The 23,569-nt window shown below is 54.3% G+C and overlaps 1 protein-coding gene across 2 annotated transcripts; it reads left to right on the forward strand.

Annotated features, from left to right (window-relative positions):
* The first annotated feature begins 1,006 nt into the window (after nucleotides 1–1,006).
* LOC120375544 (serine/threonine-protein kinase pim-1-like) lies at nucleotides 1,007–17,595 on the forward strand. Of its 2 annotated transcripts, XM_039496247.1 has the most exons (7): nucleotides 1,007–1,057; nucleotides 11,650–11,762; nucleotides 12,366–12,472; nucleotides 12,703–12,753; nucleotides 13,520–13,886; nucleotides 15,878–16,054; nucleotides 17,090–17,595. In XM_039496247.1, exons 2-7 carry the CDS (start codon nucleotides 11,681–11,683, stop codon nucleotides 17,245–17,247), a joined length of 942 nt encoding a protein of 313 aa, XP_039352181.1. In that variant the 5' UTR covers nucleotides 1,007–1,057; nucleotides 11,650–11,680; the 3' UTR covers nucleotides 17,248–17,595. The 2 variants fall into 2 exon arrangements, with proteins under 2 accessions (XP_039352181.1, XP_039352182.1); XM_039496248.1 differs by lacking the exon at nucleotides 1,007–1,057 and having other exon boundaries at nucleotides 11,524–11,762.
* Nucleotides 17,596–23,569: the final 5,974 nt, after the last annotated feature.

Genomic DNA, 23,569 nt, shown 5'->3' on the forward strand with positions numbered 1-23,569 from the left:
GGGGGGTCTGCTCACTGCAGCCCCCCGCTGCACCCTGCTGGGCGGGTCTGGTGACTGCAGCCCCCCTCCCTGCTGCACCCTGCTGGGGGGGTCTGGTCACTGCATCCCCCTCCCTGCTGCACCCTGCTGGGGGGGGGGTCTGCTCACTGCAGCCCCCCGCTGCACCCTGCTGGGCGGGTCTGGTGACTGCAGCCCCCCTCCCTGCTGCACCCTGCTGGGGGGTCTGGTCACTGCATCCCCCTCCCTGCTGCACCCTGCTGGGGGGGTCTGGTCACTGCATCCCCCTCACTGCTGCACCCTGGGGGTATCCGGTCACGGCAGCCCCCCGCTGCACCCTGCTGGGCGGGTCTGGTCACTGCGTCCCCCTCACTGCTGCACCCTGGGGGTATCCGGTCACGGCAGCCCCCCCGCTGCACCCTGCTGGCGGGGGGTCTGCTCACTGCAGCCCCCCGCTGCACCCTGCTGGGCGGGTCTGGTGACTGCAGCCCCCCTCCCCGCTGCACCCTGCTGGGGGGTTTGGTCACTGCATCCCCCTCCCTGCTGCACCCTGCTGGGGGGGGTCTGCTCACTGCAGCCCCCTGCTGCACCCTGCTGGGGGGTCTGGTCACTGCAGCCCCCCTCCCTGCTACACCCTGCTGGGGGGTCTGGTCACGGCAGCCCCCCCGCTGCACCCTGCTGGGGGGTCTGGTCACTGCAGCCCCCCTCCCTGCTGCACCCTGAGGGTATCTGGTCACGGCAGCCCCCCCGCTGCACGCTGCACCCTGCTGGGCCGGTCTGGTCACTGCAGCCCCCCTCCTTGCTGGGGGGGGGGGTCTGGTGACTGCAGCCCCCTCGCTGCACCCTGCTGGGGGGGTCTGGACACTGCAGGCAGCCCCCACCCTCGCACTCAAACACGGGGGGGGGGCTTTCTTCTTGCGCTCCGATTGGTCAGGGCTCTGTCTCCTCTTCCTATTGGCTGTGTCGGGAGGGGCGAAGCTTCCCGGGGGCGTCACGTGGCCGCGAGGCGCCCGGAGGGAGGCTGCTGAGCAGCACGTGGCGCAGCCTGGAGCACGAGCGGGTAAAGGGGGGGGCGAGATCCCTAAATACGCCCCGCCCCCTCCCCAAATACTCCCGGTCCCCCTCGTCTAGTCCCCGCCTCCAAATACCCCCTTCCCCCCAACACCTCCCACCCCCCTCTTCTAGCCCCACCGCCCCTCCTCTAGCCCCCAGTCCTGCGTCTGCCCCCCCCACACCTCCCCTGACCCCCCCAGCACTCCCTCCAGACCCGCCCCAGTACCATGAACCCGCCACTTCCTCCATTTGTAGACCCCTCCCCAACACCTCCCCTGATCTCTAACATCCTGGCCTGTAACCCAGTGGTTTTCAACCTTTTTCATTTGCGGCCCCCCCTAGCATTTCAAATGGAGGTGCAGACCGCGTTGGACATCTCAGACACGCTCGGCAGACCCCCAGGGAGCCACGTACCATAGAGTGAAAACCACTGACCTAGACCCCCCCCAAACATCTATCCCAGCTCCTCTGTCCTGTAGACCCCCTGCCCACCCCCTCATTCCTCATCTAGCCTTCGGAGATGAAAGGGGTCTTGTGACTCTGGGGCCTCTGCCATCACCCCTGGTGGTTTGAGGACAGGCTGGCCCATGGCAGGGAGCTCCCAGTACAGTTTAACCAGCTGAGACTGATGTGGAACAGTGGGGCGGGGGGTGGTGGACCCTGTTAGTAAGCGGGGGACCCATGGTGGGTGAGTGGGGCAGGTTGTGGGGGGGGAAGCTGGACATCATGGCGCAGTGTGGGGTTGGTAGTGTCAGTAGGAAGGGCTGGGGTTGGATGGATGGTGTGGCATAGTGTAGGGTGAGGGTCTGTCTGGCTAGGAATTAATAAGTTTTAGAATACAGACATCAAGAGCCAAATTCTGAATGGCTGTGTCCTGTACACACCTTCCCAGAAAACGGCTCCATAGGGTGTGTGCCCGGCTCCCTCCCCTGAATGTGAAGGGCCCGTGCAACGGGAAAGCTGAAAGAACAGACCGGTCTCTAAGGAGTAAAGGGAGGTCTCATTATGCGTGTGTAGCTGAAGTTGCATAACTTAGATCAGTTCCCCTTCTCCCCCCACCCAGTGTAGACCAGGCCATAGAGAATTGCCAGTTTAGGCCCACAAGGTGGCCAGCTGACTGGTTGTCCCTTTCATGGCTTTAATACCTCAGGCAAAACAATAACCCCCTCTGAGCTCATCAGTGTCACCCTGGATATACCTTGGTGCCCCTACACAATGCCTGGTTTTCCTTGCTATTTCCCCTCAGAGTCCGAGTCCTACTCAGAAATCTGTAGACACAACCTACTTGTCTTAACTAAAGTGCCAGCTCAGTGGCCCTGTATTCTTCCCTTTTTTTTCCCTTAAAAGGGACAAAAATAGTTTTGTTTCCATTAACTCCTCCTACTCTCTCTTTCACATTGAATTCCTAGCAATTTCCTGAGGTTTTCCCCCCCGAAACGTGAATTGTCATGTTGTAACTGTATTACTTTTAAATGCTCTATTACTGTTTATTTTTTAAAACCAAACTCGAAGAGCAGCCTAGTGAGCCACATTATCTGGTTGCCAGTAGAGCGCCCTGGATAGGATTTGCTGTGTATAGCTCTTGTATATGTACATAGCTTCAGATTTCAGGGATTGAAGTTTGAGGTTTTGGATTTGGGTTTTGAACCAAGTTCTCTTTGCTAATCTGTATATTATGGGGGCAAAGAATAAAGTAGTATTTCTGATTGAACTGTCTTCAGACTTTCCAGAAGACAAACTTTTTATTTTTATTTTCCCATTTTAGATCTGTTGAGATGAGATTATTGATTGTTGTCAACAGGTAATACAGGTTCATCATGAGACAGGACCTTCTTTGTAGAGTTAGTCATCAAGAGAGCTAATTGTTAAAGTAACATCATGAAAAGTATTGATGAAATATTTTATGCAAGAATGCACATTGGGCAATGCACTTCCCTTATCTTGTGATTGGAATTCTTAGTCTGTGCTGAACATGTGAAAAGTAATATTCAGCCTTTTGCAGTGCTGGATGGGACAGCATAAGGATAGGTTACCCAAGAAAATAGAGAGGAAAATGTTGAATTGCTTAAGTAGGACCATCTTCAAAGATGTCCTATATCTTAAAGTGACACCATTAACTTAAAACTCACCTTCTGTCTGAATTTACAACTGTTTACAGTTGTTGCAAGTAAAATTGTTGTACTGAGAGACTATTGAAAAAATACTGTTTTCTGTTTGCTTGGCTTGCCTATTCAAAAAGCGACATCAAATATACAATTTCATTTTAATTATAATACTCCCTATCTCTTCTATAGCACTTTACCTCAGTAGATCTCAAAGCCCTTTACAGAGGAGAACAGTATCTTTATCTCTGTTTTACATATGGGGAAACTGAGGCACAGAGAGGGGGACGTGATTTGCCCAGGATCATCCACCAAGCCCTCAGCAGAGCCAGGACTAGAACCCAGATTGCCCTGAGCCCCAATGTAATGCTTTAACTGCTAGGCCATATAGTCGGTTTCTTCTGTTGTTTGTGTGAGTCTTTCACAGAGCCACGGGAAAAAGAAAAACACCTTTAAAAACAGGAATATGCAACTGTAAAACCATTAATTTTGGCATGGGGATTCAGGGCCAGGGTAGTGTATAAAACTTATTTGAACCTGTTTTTTAAAAAATTGGTAGATTTCAAATTGACAGTGTCCCTTCAACAAATATATAGTTCTAGAGCTGGGACCAGGGAGTGCACTTCAAGAACTGCCAAGAATGATGCTGTTAAGGGGGGAATCTGAAGAACTTTTGACAGTGGTTGAAAGTTTAAAAAAAAACATTTCTAAAGATAAAATATAAAGCATTTGTTTAAAAGGGAAAGTGTTTCTCATTTGTATGGGTCACACTGGAATTAACTAATGTAAGAATAAGTTGCTAATTACCATGGCAATTCAGTTGAGCTGAATATCACATACTGATTGTTACAGTGTGTTTCCAGAATTGTTTCCAAAATGCATAAATACATGCTTATGATTAAGCAGATCTAAACATTTTAAAGACAGAGTGGGGCTAATTTTGTAAATAGTTCTTAAATATGTGCCTATATGAGCTGTAAGAGTTGCTCTGAATTGCTTGTTAGATGTGACTTGCTGTGAGTTAGAGGCGTTATGTCCATGTATTGCGTAGCTTGCCTGCCTGGGTTGCTACAAGGTTCATTATACTGCTAGGGCTCTCGGTGCTATTGCTGGATATTCATGTGCACTGAACCTGAACTGGTCATCTAAGTGTTGCCTGTTACTGGAATTGTGTTTATTCTTAACACTGGTTGCAATATTTAATTGCTCCCTAGGAAAAATAATTGCAATCTGAGTTTGCACATACAGTAGAGTAGGGACTGTTGAAAGACGGGGCTGGCAGATAGGCTACAAATTTATTCTTCTCTCTTATTAGGCATTACACATTAGGGTTCTGATTCAAAATATAAAAATCTAGAATAATACATTTTATCGACAGCATAATTACAATGGACTTAAATTGCAGCAAGGATGGTTCAGGTTGGACATTAGGAAAAACTTCCTAACTGTCAGGGTGGTTAAGCAGTGGAATAAATTGCCTAGGGAGGTTGTGGAATCTCCATCATTGGAGATTTTTAAGGCAGGTTAGACAAACACCTGTCAGGGATGGTCTAGATAATATTTAATCCTGCCTTGGGTGCAGGGGACCGGACTAGATGACCTCTCGAGTTTCCTTCCCGTCCTATGATTCGATATGTTTGCAGGAGACTACCTCATACATATCACAAGCACAACTATTTATGAAGCCACCTGTTCCATTTGGAACATTGTCTCCACATCTTGCCAGATAAGGCTCAAATCCTGTCTTGACTGGCGATGCCTACACAATGTTTGTAGTGCCTAGGAACCAGCAGCATGCTTAGCTTGGGGCATCTTGCTGTCTCAGGCCAGGCTGGGTTTTGGAGGGCTGTTACCTTTCCTCTGAGCAAGGGCAGCATGCCCTCAGGTATCTTTATCAGTCAGTGCTCATGCTCATTACAGCAAGTTCACTCACCTACCCCACTTCTAACCACACATCTGTTTAATGATCCAAGAAGCCATGCCTCAGTCAGACCTTGGTGCACGCTCTCCTTCACAGAGCATAGGTGCTGGCACGTTCTTGCATATTGTGATGGCCTGGGCCTGTTCTTCTTGTGTGTTGCAGCGCCTTCCTCCTCTCTTCATTGCATGTACACTTGTGCAGCCAAGGTTTACACTGTATTGCAGTATCTTTTTATTAGTTAAATATTGTACCGTCTCTGCCCAAAATAGCCGTACCTGGGTGCCTGTAAGTTAGAATTGTAATCACCTAGACGAATGATCTTCTTTTCAGCTGTGCTGAGCATCCACAAATTCCACGCAGTCAACGAGAGCTGGTTTTTCCTCTTTGAAAATCAGCTGATTTCTAGTTGGGTGTCTAAATACGGATTTCAGGCTCCCAGGAGTGAAAATTTTGCCCTCTGCCTTTAAATATGGGAGCAGAGACTACGGCAGCAATGAAAAGGGGATGTTCTGTGGGCTGGGACCTGTCTCCAGATCTTTAACAAATTGGAACTATTACCCGCTAGTGGACAGCTGAAGTTGTGAAAAATACAACCTCAGGGTAGTTTATGGGGAAATATACTTGAAAGACGTGTCTAGAAGTAGGGCATGTACAATAAAGATGATACTTTTCTTTTGTATTGCAGTAGCCCCGGTCTTGCAGCAGGGACCTGTTGCGCTAGGCACTGTACTACCACAGAACAATCTAAACGTAGCTGTACATGTCAGTCGGAAGGGTGATTCCAGCTCTCATCGGCATCACTCGTTTTCATTTACCTGGTGGGCTAACAGTATTAGTGAAGACCTGGCTGCATGGTCCCTGGCGTGGGCTGGCAACATGAGTATGTACCCAAGGTTCTGGTTGGACTCGCAGAGCCTGCGCTGCCATTTCTTCACTGCTGTTTTTAGCTGTGCTAGCTCAATGGACACTAGCATGAGAGTATGCCTGGGAGAGCTGCAGCCACATCTCCATTTGCAGCGGACACAGCGCCTACGTAAAAAACAATTCTGCTGCTAGATGGTGCAGAGTTCTTCCCTGCCAGGCATTTCCCGAGGTTTGGTCCAGTCTCTTTCAAATCATCTCCAGAGCTGGCGCTTCCACACGGCTTCCCTTGGCAGGTTATTCTGTACTCTAATAGGTGTCCATGTTAGGAAGCTAGTCTGATTTGGGGCCACATTTTGCCCACTCTTGCTAAGTTCAGAAGCAGTTGTGCCATGAATCTGACAGCAGGCTTTGTCCCATTGGGCTCACATAATTTATTTGCTATCACGGGACAAAAGGCATCTTGAATTGGAGGGCAAAGCGGCTCATCAACTCCAATTGCCATGCGTATTTTCTGGGATTTGTTCTGTGTGCTACTCACAATTTCAAATGTTGAGAAAGATCTGTCACAGAAATATTGGAGAGGACGTTTAAACCTCGGGCGTCTGCTCTGGCAAGACCTTTTCCCTTTCCGAAAGAGGCTTAGGAAATGCATTTGGTGGTTGAAATTCCAGAATGTAAAACAAGCGCATAGCTGGTCTGATTGGACCCCAAGGAGAGAAGACGCTGCCTGACTTGTGTGAGGGGAAGTAAAGGGGAAAATGGTGACAAGTCTTCGCCTTGAAACACCTTTGTCTTTTAGGAGAAGTGCAGGCCACCCAATAACTCTAACAAAGCCCCGCTCGTTAGTAGAGACAGAAAAACGCTGTGGTAAAAAAGAACTGCCGTGCAGGCTGAGCTGTTTATGGGCTAAAGAGTCGCTTTGTCACAGACCCCACGTACGGGTGGCAATGCAGAGCTGAAGTGACCCAGGAGCGGGCCAAAAAGCTGCTTGTGACTGAGGAGTTGCAGGCTGCCTTGTGGTTTTCTCTCTGCTCCAGAGGATGACGTACCTTGCATCACGCCGGTACCTGGCACCGCGTACGACCCCCCAGCACACTGTGGGAGAGGAGCCCAGGCGCTAACTGCTGCCATGCCCACTTAGGTGGAGTGTGGGGAGAATTGTGGCTCAGCAAGGGCTGTTTTCATCCATGCTGATCCCTGTGCTCATGGCAGTCAGCACAGGGGCATAAGGGAGCGCCTCATGTCTCTGCATGGGCAGGCGGGATATCCACCACTCGGGTCCTGAATCATTATCTGGAAGCCCTGGAGAAATTGGCGGGGGTGGGGGGGGTTGCTTTTAAAAATGAATTAAAATGAATGTGGGGTTTGGGAAAAGTGGGGGATTAAAGTCCAGGAGACAAGGATGTTGTAGGGGCTGGCAGTCAAAGCTTTACCCCTGCCTTGCTCCCTGCTGGTAGGCTTAGCCCTGTGGTCTGAAGGGGACCCGCCTTTAGGACGGAAGGTTCGTGCTGCATGTGTGGTAAAGCTACAGAGATTTTGAGTAGGGAACCAGTTGTTAATCACAATAGCAACCTGGGGAATATAGAAACCTGATGCAACAAAATTCCTTGTCAGGCAGTTTGCTGCCCGAGGGGTTTAGCAGGCAGTGCCAGACTTGAGTCTGAGCTGAAAAACTCAGCTTCACCTGCTGGCCTAGCTGTTGTCTGGGGAAGTTCCAGACCTCCTCCTCCCAAACTGCACTAAGTGCTCCTAGGCAGTGTCTTGTAAAACTCCCCAGCTGAGAAGCCAGAAACCCTTAGTCATGATACACAAGTCAGCTTTGTTCAATCAGCTGAAGGATGAATCAGGGAACTTGGGGATAATTGGTCCCTAGAATATATTGCTTTAGAAGTAGATCTGCAGTATCATAGGCGTGCACAGCACATTTCATTAGGGTGTGCACTCAGGGAATTGTATTTATTGATTTATTTTAAAAGAGGGAGTTGGGGTACAGGCAGGGGGCTCAGGACAGGGAGTTGGGGTTCAGGAGGGGTGCGTCAGGGGCCTCTGGACTGGGGGTTGGGGTCCAGGTGGGGTGCGGGGTGCAGGCAGGTGTCTCAGGGCAGGGACCTGGGGTACAGGAGGTGTGCAGGCAGGGGGCTCAGGACAGGGAGTCGGGGTACAGAGGGGTGCGGCAGGGGCCTCAGGACAGGGGGTTGGGGTACAGGAGGGGTGCGGGGTGCAGGCAGGTGTCTCAGGGCAGGGACCTGGGGTCCAGGAGGGGTGCAGGCTGGGGGCTCAGGACAGGGACCTGGGGTACAGGAGGGGTGCAGCAGGGGGCTCAGGACAGGGAGTTGGGGTACAGGAGGCTGCAGGCAGGAGGCTCTGGACAGGGGGTTGGGGTACAGGAGGGGTGCGGGGTGAAGGCAGGGGGCTCAGGACAGGGACCTCGGGTGCAGGAGGGGTGCAGCAGGGGCCTCTGGACAGGGAGTTGGGGTACAGGAGGGGTGCAGCAGGGGGCTCTGGACAGGAGGTTGGGGTACAGGAGAGGTATGAGGTGCAGGCAGGGGGTTCAGGACAGGGGGTTGGGGTACAGGAGGGGTGCAGGCAGGTGTCTCAGGGCAGGGAGTTGGGGTACAGGAGGGGTTCAGCAGGGGGCTCAGGACAGGGGGTTGGGGTTCAGGAGGGTATGGGGTGCAGGCAGGGGGCTCAGGACAGGGAGTCGGGGTACAGAGGGGTGCGGCAGGGGCCTCTGGACGGGGGGTTGGGGTACAGGAGGGATGTGGGGTGCAGGCAGGTGTCTCAGGGCAGGGACCTCGGGTGCAGAAGGGTGCAGCCGGGGGCTCAGGCCAGGGGGTTGGGGCACAGGAGGGGTGCGGGTTACAGGCAGGGGGCTCAGGACAGGGGATTGGCGTACAGGAGGGGTGCAGGCAGGGGGCTCACGACAGGGGGTTGGGGTACAGGAGGGGTACAGGCAGGGGGCTCAGGACAGAGAGTTGGGATACAGGAGGTCTGAAGCAGGGGGCTCGGGACACCGGGAACGGGTACAGGAGGGGTATGGGGTTGCAGCAGGGGGCTCTGGACAGGAGGTTGGGGTACAGGAGGGGTATGGGGTGCAGGAAGTGGGCTCAGGGCAGGGAGTTGGGATTCAGGATGGGTGCAGGCAGGGGGCTCAGGACAGGGAGTTGGGGTACAGGAGGGGTGCAGGCAGGGGCTCAGGACAGGGGTGGGGGTACAGGAGGGTTGCAAGGTGCAGGCAGTGGGCTCAGGGCAGGGAGTTGGGGTACAGGAGGGGTGTGGGGTGCAGGCAGGTGTCTCAGGGCAGGGACTTGGGGTACAGGAGGGGTTCAGCAGGGGGCTCAGGACAGGGGTTGGGGTACAGGAGAGGTATGAGGTGCAGGCAGGGGGTTCAGGACAGGGGGTTGGGGTACAGGAGGGGTGCGGCAGGGGGCTCAGGACAGGGACCTCGGGTGCAGGAGGGTGCAGGCAGGGGGCTCTGGCCAGGCAGTTGGGGTACAGGAGGGGTATGGGGTGCAGGCAGGTGGCTCAGGGCAGGGAGTTGGGGTACAGGAGGGGTGCAGCAGGGGGCTCAGGACAGGGGTTGGGGTACAGGAGGGGTGCGGGGTGCAGACAGGTGTCGCAGGGCAGGGACCTGGGATGCAGGAGGGTGCAGGCAGTGGGCTCAGGACAGGGGGTTGGGGTACAGGAGGGGTGTGGGGTGCAGGCAGGGGGCTCAGGGCAGGGAGTTGGGGTACAGGAGGGGTGCAGGCAGGGGGCTCTGGACAGGAGGTTGGGGTAGAGGATGGGTGCAGGCAGTGGGCTCAGGACAGGGGGTTGGGGTACAGGAGGGGTGTGGAGTGCAGGCAGGTGCCTCAGGGCAGGGACCTGGGGTAGAGGATAGGGTCAGCAGGGGGCGCAGGCCAGGGGGGTGGGGTTCCGGAGGGGGGTGGGGTGCAGGCAGTGGGATCAGGGCAGGGAGTTGGGGTACAGGAGGGGTGGGGGGTGCAGGCAGGGGGCTCAGGGCAGGGGTTGGGGTACAGGAGGGTGCAGGCAGGGTGCAGGCAGGGGCTCTGGACAGGGGTAGGGGTACAGGAGGGTGTGGGGTGCAGGCAGGGGGCTCAGGGCCGGGAGTTGGGGTACAGGAGGGGTGTGGGGAGCAGGCAGGGGGCTCAGGGCAGGGAGTTGGGGTACAGGAGGGGTGCAGGCAGTGGGCTCAGGACAGGGGGTAGGGGTACAGGAGGGGTGTGGGGTGCAGGCAGGGGGCTCAGGGCAGGGAGTTGGGGTGCAGGAGGGGGTTGGGCTCTGGCCCAGCGCCGCTTACCTAAAGTGTCTCGGGATGGCAGCAGCGTGCACCAGGGCCAGGGCAGGCTCCCTGTCTGCCCGCCCTGGCCCCATGCCGCGCCGCCCACCACGTCCCTGCACGGCCCTGGGGAAGGGGGGGGCACAGGGCCCCGCGCGCTGCCCTTCCACACCTTCAGGTACCTCCCCCAAAGCTCCCATTGGCCACGGTTCCCCGTTCCCAGCCAATGGGAGCTGCAGGGGGCACGGAGCCCTTTGCCCCCCCACCCCGGTGCAGCCTGAAAGCGAGAGGTGGTGATTCGAGAGCAGCATGGGGCCTGCGGCACCACTGGGGGCAAGTCCCCCGGGCCAGATCCCCACCCCTGAGGGGTCGGATCCGGCCGTAATTTGCCCACCCCTGCATTAGGGTGTGCTGGGCACATGCTGATGTGCGCAGGCTGCAGCCCAGGTTGGCATGTCCCCGCCACTGCCGCTCACCCAGTCCCTCCTCTCCTGCACCCCCTCCCCGTGTCCCCCCCGCCGCTTGCCCAGTCCCTCCTCTCCTGCACCCCCTCCCCGTGTCCCCCCCGCCGCTTGCCCAGTCCCTCCTCTCCTGCACCCCCTCCCCGTGTCCCCGCCACTGCCGCTCACCCAGTGCCTCCTCTCCTGCACCCCCCTCCCCATGTCCCCCCCGTCGCTCGCCCAGTCCCTCCTCTCCTGCACCCCCCTCCCTGTGTCCCAGGACTGCCGCTCGCCCAGTCCCTCCTCTCCTGCACCCCCCTCCCTGTGTTCCCGCTCGCCAAGTCCCTCCTCTCCTGCACCCCCTCCCCGTGTCTGTCCCCCCTCCCACTGCTCACCAGGTCCCTCGTCTCCTCCATCCCGCTCCCTGTGTGACCAAGTGTGATGAAGTGGGACTGTTCTTATATTTTCTCTGAATACTGTGTGGGTGCCTCAGTTTCCCCTTTGTCTGTCTTAAGTGTCTAGGTGGAGTGATCAGGGTGTGTGATTGTTGCAGAGCCCTAGGGGACCAGTTTGATTCTGTTGCCCAGAGAATGGCCGACACCCTGTCTCCTGGCAACTAATGGCCTGGGCTCCTTCCCTGCAAGGTGCCACCTGAAGGTGTTGGAGAACAAAGGGACCAGGGGACACCTGGCCGGGGAAAGACACAAGCTGGAGAGTCTGGCTGGGGAAATGGACAGAGACCCAGCCCAGGCAGGGCACTGGGCTCCCTGGCCCCCAAGTTGGACCTGGCTGAGGGGTCCTGTTTCCTGTACCTACAAGCTCTGTTTTAGACCATGTTTCTGTCATCTAATAAACCTGTTCTACTGGCTGGCTGAGAGTCTCAGAGAATCGCAGGAAGGGGGGTGCAGGGCCATGACTCCCCCACACTCCGTGACACCAAGTCACCTGGTACTGGACGCCATGATAGAATTACCAGTGTTTCTCTATTGAAAGGAAAGTCCTGGAGTAAGGGGACAGCGTGGGGATGCTGCTCTCCAAGATCAACTCGCTGGCCAACCTCTGCTCCGGGTCCGGTGGGGAGCTGCACCCGGCCAAGCTACAGCCAGGTGAGGCTCAGTTGGGTTCAGTTTCATCTGGATGGACTGCAGGGGGGGGGGCTCTGCTGTGGGGGGCCCCGGAGCGGGCCGGGATCAGTTTGGGAGGCGCCCTGTCCTGCTAGGCATTGGAGAGGCTCATAGAGGAGTTTGATCCAGTTTGGGTTGCAAGGAAGTCTGATCCGGTTTGGGGGAGCGATGTGGGTCTGGTCCGGTTTTGGGGGATGGGGGGTCATTCTGAGGAGGGATGTGGGTCTCCTCTTGTTTGGCTTGGGGAGGGATGTGGGTCTGGTCTGGTTTCGGGGTGTGGGGTGTCATTCTGAGGAGGGATGTGGGTCTGCTCTGGTTTGGCTTGGGGAGGGATGTGGGTCTGGTCTGGTTTTGGGGGATGGGGGTCATTCTGAGGAGGGATGTGGGTCTCCTCTTGTTTGGCTTGGGGAGGGATGTGGGTCTGGTCTGGTTTCGGGGTGTGGGGTGTCATTCTGAGGAGGGATGTGGGTCTGCTCTGGTTTGGCTTGGGGAGGAATGAGGGTCTGGCCTGGTTTGGAGGGTTGGCCCGGCTTTTTGAGGACACAGCTGGGTCTGATCCTGGTGTCTGTGCCTCTCTGCCTGCAGGGAAGGACAAGGAGCCACTGGAGAAGCTGTACCAGGTGGGCCCGCTGCTGGGCAGTGGTGGCTTTGGTTCTGTCTACTCGGGCACCCGCCTGTCGGACAGCGCCCCAGTGAGTAGACCCTGGACAGGGACCCCCCCACCCCACCCCACCCCTGCAGCCCGCTCTATAGAGCTCCACCTTTGGTGAGAGACCCGTCCCTTACCCCGTTACATCTCCTTTGCTTTGCCCTGCCATAGCCACCATCTTGCCTCCCCTTCACTGGTCCCTTGTTTGCCTCCCTTCTTTCTGGGGTTGCCTGACCCGATCCTGATTGTCTGGGTGGTTCTGGTTGTACCTAGGTAGCCATCAAGCACGTGCACCAGGACCGGGTTTCTAACTGGGGAGAGCTGGTAAGTGTCTTGGGCAGGGATATCTGCTGTGGCTCTGCATCGCATGGTCTTGGCTCTGTAGTGAAGGTGTCGTAGGTAGCATGGAGTCCCCGGGCGATGCTCTGGAACTGCTCCCCACAAAGCCAGTCAGGACTCTGGGGAGTCTCCTCTCCCTTGGAGCAGACTGTCTGCAGGGCAGGAAGCTCACACGTAGCATTCAGCATGTGCCCCTCAATGTGCTTCCCACAGCGAGTCCACCCAGTCGGGGTCCTGGGGAAGCTAGAGGGTCCTGCACCCCTACTTTGCAGTCAGACGTGACTCTCAGCCAGCCAGTAACACAGAGGTTTATTTAGATGAGAGGAACACAGTCCAAAACAGGTCTTGCCAGTACAGACCACAGGACCCCCCTTAGTTAGGTCCATCTGGGGCCCCAGGGAGGCCACAGCCCCGCTGGGAGGCCCGAGCCTCCTCGGGGCTCCCCTCCATTTTCCAATCAGCTTCCAAAAACTCTCAAACCCCCTCCAGCCCCTCCTCTCTGGGCTGTGTCTCTTTCCTGGGCCAGGAGGTCACCTGATCTCTCTGTCTCCAACACCTTTAGCATCCCCTTGCAGGGGGGAAGGGCCTGGCCATTAGTTGCCAGGTGACAGAGGGTCGGCCAGAGCTGAGCCCCCCGCCCCCCAGTATTCAGCGGGAACATTAAAACCAGTCCCACCTCGTCACAGTAGCTCTTGACTTCGTGGGTTGATTGCCTGCCTCTGATGGAGCTCTCCTTTCTCTCTCTGTGAAGCATTGTGGGAGCAGAGTGCCCATGGAGATCCTGCTCCTGAAGAAAGTGGGCTCAGGCTTCCGGGGGGTCATTCAGCTCTTGGACTGGTTTGAGAGACCGGACAGCTTCGTCTTGGTTTTGGAGCGACCGGATCCTGTGCAGGACCTGTTTGACTTCATCACGGAGCGGGGTGCTCTCCCCGAGGAGCAGGCCCGCAGCTTTTTCCGCCAGGTTGTGGAGGCGGTTCAGCACTGTCATAGCTGTGGGGTATTGCACCGGGATATCAAGGAGGAGAACATCCTGGTTGAGCTGAACAGCGGAGAACTGAAACTCATAGATTTTGGGTCTGGGGCATTACTCAAGGACACAGCGTACACTGATTTTGATGGTGAGTGTCTGTTTCCATCCTCTTCTATTTTATCTGTGTAGGGAGGGAATCCAGGGAAATTCCTCTTTGAAATGAGTTGTTCCCTGCCTGTAAATGTTCAGTAACTTCCCAGCCAGGGAATGGTTTGTTCCCTCTTCCCCCTGCCATTCTCCTTTGCTAAATATACTGTTGCGTGATGTGCAGCTTTGATACCTTTGGGGTTTTCCTCCCTGCCTTGTATCCAAAAAGCATTTCACAAATGTTTGCCCTTTTGTTGGGTGTTAACTGGTGGTAGCTGCCCACGTCATGCAGGGGCTGGGAGGGGGGCACATGGCAGAAACCGGATGTGAACTCACAAGCATCAATCTCTGGAGTCCCTGTGAGCAATAAGAGGAGAAAGTTGGGCTCTGGTTCCAGTGATTTGGTTTTCTCTAGGTCCATGACATCTGTAGCATTTCAGCAGGGGTCTGGCTGGTATTCCACCCTCCAGGGGTGGTGCAAACAGGATCTGCCTCACCTCCTAGATGGGGAAAGATTGAGTTAAACCTCTCTGCAGCCATGGCTGCTCAGGTGCTGGATCCTAACCTAATCTACCAGCTAGAATGCAGGGGAGGGGAAGTCCCCCCCGCCCAAGGATAAAGAAGAGGGCTCTTGTGCAGTTTCTTTCTGTGGGGACGGATGGACATCAGTGTGGGGAGGGGATCAAGAGGAGAAGCTGCTGTCTCCGCCATCTCGCTAAATTATTCATTTCATTGGAAAGTTGCGTTTTGTCACGGGATGAATGTTGTGAAATAGGATCGGTGGGAGATCTGCTTGCAGCTGGCTCCCTTTCCTCTGCTCCCCAAAGGCACCTGAGTCAGATCTTTGGGGAGGGGGGAGCTCCAGACCCAGGGAGGACTGTTTGACCTTGGAGCAGGGGTGCAGGGATCTGCGTGGGGGACAAATAAGCAGAGCAGCAGGCATTCTTTCTGACCCACTAGAAAGGCATATTCAGGATAGGGCCGTTGACTTTCAAAAAACCAGATCAGTTTGTTGTTGAGGGTTTGTTTTGCTTCTGCCCTGCCGGATGGGTGCTGCATTTTTTGTTTTTAATGTAAGGGTTGATGACAAGGGATGGGTTTGCCCCTCCCAACCACCCCTCTCCTGCAGAATTTCCCAAGCTAGTGGTGCCCCCTGGTGGGACATCAGGTTTCTTTTTACAACCCAAAGTTTGTAAACAACAGTCACGTGGCCAGAAACCAGACTAGGAGCTCTGACCACAGTCTCCTCTTCCTGCCAGAAGGGAAGAGATCAGATACAACAAAGGCAAAGGGCGTAAGCCTCTGCAGAGCCCAAAACCAGGGTTCCAAGCATAATTATCACATGCACAACGGTACATACTAAAACCACTCCCTTGACGTTGTACAACAAATCTTTGTCCCCAGCTGTGGAGTAGGCAGGCTTTATCCCTGGCTGACTCAACAGTAGTCAGTGCCAGAAAAGGAATAAACTCTTCTTTGGGTTAAGCAAGGAAACCCTTTTATGTAGGAAGGACTGTAAGGTTGTCTGGGGTCCTTGTTGTGCAGTAGACAAGGCCCCAGCACCTCCCCAAATGCTCTGGCTGCACTGGGTCACCATGGGCTGAAGTATCTGCAAGCTGCCTCTCTCTTTACCTCACTGAGAAATGGTTACATTGACAGAGATGAAGTCAGGATAACGGTGGCTTTAAGAAAGCTGTTACTTATTGTGGCTTGTATTGCAGCTGGAAAACATGGTGGTTTGCACTCCATTTGGTTCTGCTTCACTTGTAGTCTATGCCCTAGCACAGCTGCTAGGGGGTTAAATCCCAATCCAACTGGGCTGAGAGTTAAACAATATTAAGATATTGCAACCTAAGTTGGGGGCTGAAGTACCTGACTTGGTCTCTTGGTCACCCTGATAACACCTGAACAAATCATTAGTAACTGGTTGCTCTGCTTAGGGGAAGAGATGAAAAATTTCTGCTAACCGTGCTCCTCTGATCTCCTCTACAGGGACCAGAGTGTACAGCCCCCCAGAATGGATCCTCAATCACCAATATCATGCCAGGTCAGCCACAGTCTGGTCTCTGGGAGTCCTGCTCTATGCCATGGTCTGCGGGAATCTCCCCTTTGAACATGATGAGGAGATTATTAAGGGCCAGGTCTGCTTTCGGCAGAGCGTCTCTCCAGGTGAGCACACTCCTTTGTAGTGTTAGAGTTGGGCGAACAGCTGCTTAGCCTGAATGCCACACTGACAGAGCGAGAATATGACGACATAGAGGTGCATTTACCATCACTTCATGCAACCAATGAGACATGCAAGGCATAGTCTGTGATCTAGTGGTCCCTTCATGTCAAACTCAATGAGATGTTTCATGCTATTGAATCCCGGGGAAATGCTGGGGACCCCGCTGTCTTCCCTGCCTCAGACAGCTGCTTCAGAGCTCACTGTTGTTGTTCACTTCAGCACTTGACTCTCCTGCCACTCGCCGGGGTCTTTAATGTGGCTACTGCCGCTGGCTGATGAAGTGGTCTGACAGAAAGTGGAAATGACAAAAGAGCTAGAACCGAGTAGCTCTCCGGTTTCATCATCTCATTGGGGAAGGGAAAGTTGATTTTTGCTATTAGTCTGCGTATGAATGGCGGGGAAGGATGGGCTGCTCATGGACTTGCACTGCTAATTTGCTCCCTGGTGTATTTTTGGAGTCTCCATCCAAAGATGGGACCTGGTTCACCTATGTACAAGGGTGGCGGAAGTAACTAAGAAACCACATCTAGGGCAGGTCTACACTCCAGCTGGAATCGATGCTGTGAGATCGAGCTGGGGGGGGGGTGTCGATTTATTGTGTGTAGTCTAGACGTGATAAATCGACCCCTGAGCACTCTCCCGTCGACTCCTGTACTCCAGCGCCACGAGAGGCGCAGGCGGAGTCGATGGGGGGATGGCAGCTGTCGACTCGCCGTCATGAAGATGCTGCGGTGAGTTGATCTAAGTACGTCGACTTCAGCTACGCTTCTCGTAGCCACAGTTGCGTATCCTAGATCAATTCCCCCGCCTCCCCTAGTGGAGACCAGGGCTTAGCCACAGCCATGGTCATCTGTCCTGTGAAGCAAGAAAGGCAGATCCCAAAGCAGACTTGCAGGTGGTAAAAGAGGGAGGCTTGTAGGCTTCCCAGACATTACTCAGCAGCACATTCTCACTGACTGCTTGTTTTCTCTCCCCAGAGTGCCAGCACCTCATTGAATGGTGTCTGGACTTGAGGCCCTCCGACAGGCCATCCTTGGAAGACCTTCTAAATCATTCATGGATGCAAGACGTCCCTTTGCCACAGAAAACAGCAGAGATGCACCAGCACAATCTAATTCAGGAGTCTGGCGAATAGCAGTTTCTCTCATCCACTGGGTGTAAAAGAGAAAACTCTTGCCGGTGGCTGCCTGCCTGTTACATGGGAACATTCATATCTCATTCCAGAGGCCAGCTAACTGGCAAATCTTCTGAGAGGCTGGAGGTTAGGCCCTGCCTTACTTGATGTCTTGCCCAGGGGGGCTCCGGGCCCCAGCACGCCAAGCACGTACTTGGGGCAGCAAGCCACAGGGGGCGCTTTGCCGGCGCCGTGAGGGGGGCAGGCAGGCTGCCTTCGGCGGCCTGCCTGCGGAGGGTCCGCTGGTCCCGCGGCTCCGGAGGACCCCCTGCAGGTGCGCCTGCGGAGGATCCACTGGTCCCGCGGCTTTGGAGGACGTCCCGCAGGCGTGCCTGCGGAGGGTCCGCTGGTCCGGCGGCTTCGGAGGGCTTCCTGCAGCTGCGCCTGTGGAGGGTCTGCTGGTCCCGCAGCTTCGGAGGATGCCCCGCAGGCGTGCCTGTGGAGGGTCCACTGGTCCCGCGGCTTCAGAGGACCTCCCGCAGGCGTGCCTGTGGAGGGTCCGCTGGTCCCACGGCTTCGGAGGACGTCCCACAGGCACGCCTGCGGAGGGTCCGCTGGTCCCGTGGCTTCAGAGGACCTCCCGCAGGCGTGCCTGCGGAGGGTCCGCTGGTCCCACGGCTTCGGAGGACGTCCCGCAGGCGTGCCTGCGGAGGGTCCGCTGGTCCCACGGCTTCGGAGGATGCCCCGCAGGTGGGCCTGGGGAGGGTCCACTGGTCCCGCGGCTTCAGAGGACCTCCCGCAGGCGTGCCTGCGGAGGGTCCGCTGGTCCCACGGCTTCGGAGGACGTCCCACAGGCACGCCTGTGGAGCGTCCGCTGGTCCCGTGGCTTCAGAGGACCTCCCGCAGGCGTGCCTGCGGAGGGTCCGCTGGTCCCACGGCTTCGGAGGACGTCCCACAGGTGTGCCTGCGGAGGGTCCGCTAGTCCCATGGCTTCGGAGGACGTCCCACAGGCACGTCTGCGGAGGGTCAGCTGGTCCCGTGGCTTCAGAGGACCTCCCGCAGGCGTGCCTGCGGAGGGTCTGCTGGTCCCACGGCTTCGGAGGACGTCCCGCAGGCATGCCTGCGGAGGGTCCGCTGGTCCCATGGCTTCGGAGGACGTCCCGCAGGCGTGCCTACGGAGGGTCCGCTGGTCCCGTGGCTTCAGAGGACCTCCCGCAGGCGCGCCTTCGGGAGGTCCGCCGAAGCTGTGGGACCAGCAGACCCTCCACAGGCAAACCGCCAGAGGCAACCTGCCTGCCGTGCTTCGAGCAGCAAAATCCCTAGAGCCGCCCCTGGTCTTGCCAGTAGCTTTTTTGTTTTGTGAATAGTTAATATTGTAAAGGGGAATTCAGAAATCCTGTTGTTTTTTTTATACATGCAGTTTTAAATAAAGATGAATCACTTGACTTAACCTGAGACCTGGTCTCTTTCGGGTGGAGTAAAAGTGCCAGTTTGACAGCGCAGAGAAGCGGTAAACATCAGTGCTACATTGAGGCTGCAGTATGTTACCCATCACGTGGCACGTTGGATGCTGAACAGCCGTGTCAGGGCACAGTGTGTTTCAGTAACACGGATCCTGTGGGGTGGGCTCTGGAGACACTAATGCTTCACATCCGTGAAGGGATTGTTAATAGTTGCCTGTTACTGATGTCTGATTCGTTAAGTACTATCACCATCTACAGCCAGGTTGGGACTGGCCCAGAGCCACGGGGGCTGTTGGGGTCCAGGTTAGGAGACCTCGGTCATTTTCACACTCTTCAGCATAAACATGCTGGGCTTCCCCTCCTTAGACTAAAGTGCCCACACGTTGCAGGCGACTGCCTATCAGTCTGAACAGTGACTTGTGCAGCACTGAATCTAACGCAAACTTTAAAACTCTGCTTTACCCTGGTGGAGCCAGGATCTATTCTTTCCCTGTTCCGTTTCAGGCTGCCTGCCTGCGGGCTGAATGGAACAGCGCGCTCCCCCTGGCTATAATCTTCATGGCGTTGTCTAAAACCGACGCCTTTAGTTCATGTGTAGGGCTGTCAAATGTTCAGAGATGGCGTGTGACTGCAAGCATTGTTTGCACAGTGCATTTCTTTTTAAGACCCTGTTGGTTGGAGCCTCCCAGGGAAATATTTGACCCTCTCGGTGCACTACCCATTTGCTGCTGCTAATCTCCAGCAAGTTGCCTGCCACCAAGTGAGCACTGGAGTTGCCTGGAGACTTCTAGGATGGGGCTGGAGTACTAGCATGAGCAGCAGGATATAGGAGTTCTGTTCCCGCACTGCAACTTCCTTGCTATGTGCCTTGGGCCAAGTCATTTGCCGCTCTATGCCTCAGTTTCCCCACCTGTAAAGAGCCCCCTGTGCAGTCCTTGCAGCTCCCTTTGAGGAAAGACAGTAGTGAGTTCATTTTTCAAACATCTCCGTTTTCATTGTAGGTGGGCTGACAAGACAGCTCAGCTCCACATCTTCAGAGGCTGGGGCCTAATTCGCTTTGTGGTTTTCGTTTAACCGCAGGCTCTTGTGCTAAACCAACACAAACTTTATAGCTCCTTGTTTTGAGAAAGTCCATCTCACCCGTTTAGAGCAACAGATGAGTCTCTCGCAGTGAGTGAAATTTAGCTGGGTGCAGTTACCGTATCACAGCAAAACTGCGCCCCCACTGCGTGCGGGCTCTCCCTCCTTCCCGTAAACACTGCTCAGCTGCTACTCCCCTTCTTAGAAACCTCACCACAGAAAGGCCAAGTAAGAGCAGAGTGTCACGCCCCACAGGGACTGATGTGATGATAGTCACTATGCTTCCTGCTGCAAATGGCACAGAGTACCTAATCCGGCCCTTTGCCAGGTAGGCAGAACTCCTCACTGAGTTTGGGACTTAAATCTAAGAGCCTGGTTCAGGAAAACACTTAAACATGTGCTGAGGCCCTGGGAAGTCAATGGCCCCTAACTGGGTACGTTTACACTGCAGCTGGGAACACCCTAGAACAGGGGTAGGCAACCTATGGCGTGGCACTCACACTGCCCGGGTCCTGGCCACTGGTCCTGGGGGCTCTGCATTTTAATTTAATTTTAAATGAAGCTTCTTAAACATTTTAAAATCCTTATTTACTTTACATACAACAATTGTTTGGTTATATATTATAGACTTATAGAATGAGACCTTCTAAAAACGTTAAAATGTATGACTGGCACGTGAAACCTTAAATGAGCGTGACTAAATGAAGACTCGGCACAGCACTTCTGAAAGGTTGCCAACCCCTGCACTAGAAAATAGCAGTGTCGACATCTTGGTACCGGTGGAGGACCAATGGTAACACGGTGCCGCAGTAGTGGGGATGCAAGCTGCGAGCAAATGCGGGCTTTCTATATAGAGCATATCATGCGATCAAATTAAAACGCAAAGCCACTTTTCTGAGACATTAGGGCAGGTGTGGGCAAACTTTTTGGCCCGAGGGCCACATCAAGGTTCCAAAATTGTATGTAGGGCCAGGTGGGGAAAGCTGTGCCTCCCCAAACAGCCAGGCCCTGCCCCCTATCCGACCCCCACCCACTTCCTGCCCCCTGACTGCCCCCCCTCAGAATCCCCAACCTGTCCTGCTCCTTGTCCCCTGACCGCCCCCCCCGAGGTCCCTCCCACCACTGCCCTGGGACCCCACCCTGCTCCCTGTCCCCTGACTGCCCTGACCCCTATCCACCCCACCCCCCTGCCGAGTCCTGACAGCCCCAGAACTCCCACAATCCAACCCCCGTTCCCTGTCCCCTGAGCACCCCCACCCCAGAATCTCTGCCCCATCCAACCCCGCTCCTGTCCCCTGACCGCCCCCGAGGTCCCCACTGCCCCGGGACCCCACCCTGCTGCTCCCTGTCCCCTGACTGCCCTGACCCCTATACAAGGCCCCCGCCAAGTCCTGACAGACCCCCAGAACTCCCACAATCCAATCCCCCTGTTCCCTGTCCCCTGACCACACCCACACCCAGAACTTCTGCCCCATCCAACCCCCACCCCGTTCCCTGTCCCCTGACTGCCCCCGCACCCAGAACCTCTGCCCCATCCAACCCCGTCCCCTGACTGCCCCCTGAGGTCCCCACTGCCCCATCCAACCCCCACCCCGCTCCCTGTTCCCTGACTGTCCCCAGGACTCCCTGCTCCTTATCCAACCCCCTTGGCCCCGGCCCCTTACCATGCTGGTGAGTATTTGCTTCAGGTTGGGAGGCTGTCTGTAAGCGAGGACTGGCCTGTCTCCCAAGATCTGTGAGAGTGAGGGATCATCTTTCAGGATAGGTTGTAGATCTTTGATGATGTGCTGAAGGTGGCAGCTAGTGGCATTCTGTTACTTTCTTTTGTTGGGCTTGTCCTGTAGTAGGTGACTTCTGGGTACTCTTCTGGCTCTGTCAACCTGTTTCTTCACTTCAGCAGGTGGATATTGTAGTTTTAAGAATGCTTGATAGAGATCTTGTAGGTGTTTGTCTCTGTCTGAGGGATTGGAGCAAATGTGGTTGTATCTTAGAGCTTGGCTGTAGACAATGGATCGTGTGGTGTGTCCTGGATGGAAACTGGAGGCATGTAGGTAAGTGTAGTGGTCAGTGGTACTTAAGAAATGAAGCAAAGTCATAGGGTTTTTTGGTAAAATTTATACTCATTTCGCATGTAACTGCACAATACGTTTGCACCACTAGCATAGAGAGCAAAGGACAATTCTGGAGAATTTTAATAAAACTAGAGATCCCAATCCCGGGGCCAATGAAGGGAAGGTTAACACTCCAAATAATCCCAGTGTTGGGACAGCAGGACTGAAGCTTACAGGCTGAAGTTTTCAGTGTAATGTGTCAGCATTATCTGAACAAAAGTATTCCTTGCCTTCCAAAGACAAGTTGACAGCAAATCGACACAGGTTCAGTCTGCCTGCTTTCTTCATTCCTTTCAGGATATGTGTTACTCCTTAGGTATGCCAAAACATTTGCAATTTTGTCCTAAAAAGATTTCCCCGAGAATTGTTTACAAGAGAAAACAGTTACTTGAGTGCAAACATGGCATATCCATTCATCTAAGACTCAGCGTGGAGTTAGAAGGTATGAGCTGTACACTGCAGACCTATAAGCAGGGTAAACCTATATCAACAATGCATCATTCGTAGACCAGTCACAAGACAGGCATGAATAAATCGCAGGCATGTGCATAATATTTCCCCATGCTTATCCTCCCCCCGTCCCCCCAGTTCCTTACATCTTGTCAATTGCTGGGAATGGGCCATTTTCATTACCACTACAAACTGTTCTTTTTCTCTCCTGCTGACAACCACTCACCTTGACTGATCGCTCTCCTTACAGTGTGCATGGTTACACCCATTGTTTCATGTTCTCTGTGTATATCTGTATCTTTCTACTGTATTTTCCACTACATGCATCCGATGAAGTGGGTTGTGGCCCATGAAAGCTTATGCTACAATAAATATCTCAGTTTCTAAGGTGCCACAAGTCCTCCTGTTCTTTTTGTGGATACAGACGAACACGGCTGCTACTCTGAAACCTGTCATACACCTATCAGTATCACCTCATTCTCAGCAATGCCTTTCATCGGTCATTTTACTGTAATTTAACTAATCAATCCAAACATAATGTCACTTGGTTATTTAACAAATTAGATCCCACCCCCTTCATTGGTTTACACCCAGCAAAATTACTTCATCAGCAAAAAAAAAAAAAAAATCAACCAACCAGACAGAGACCAAACAGATAAACAATAGCAAAATGGGGACCAATAAAATCACCATGATTACAGGCATGCAAACCATTTCAGAAATGCCTATGCACACAGAACAGAGAGGGCCACAGAGAAGATGGGACAATGCAGTAGCCTCAAGTCTGATCATAAGAAGCTTGAAGAGGCACCACGCCAATCTAAAGGGTGGTTCAGTTAGGTGGGTGTCCTTCCCCCATGGGCGTATAGAAGATTAGGGTTGGAAGAGACCTCAGGATGTCATCTAGTCCAATCCCCTGCTCAAAGCAGGATCAACCCCAACTAAATCATCCCAGCCAGGACTTTGTCAAGCCGGGCCTTAAAAACCTCTAATGATGGAGATTCCACCACCTCCCTAGGTAACCCATTCCAGTTCCTCACCGCCCTACTAGTGAAATAGTTCTCTTAATATCCAACGTAGAACTCCCCCACTGCAACTTGAGATCATAGCTCCTTGTTCTGTCATCTGCCACCACTGAGAATAGCCGAGCTCCATACTCTTTGGAATCCCCCCTTCAGGTAACTGAAGGCTGCTATCAAATCCCCCCTCTGCTCTTCTCTTTTGCATACTAAATAAGCC

Source organism: Mauremys reevesii, linkage group 12, assembly GCF_016161935.1.
Source record: "Mauremys reevesii isolate NIE-2019 linkage group 12, ASM1616193v1, whole genome shotgun sequence".
NCBI lineage: Eukaryota > Metazoa > Chordata > Testudines > Geoemydidae > Mauremys > Mauremys reevesii.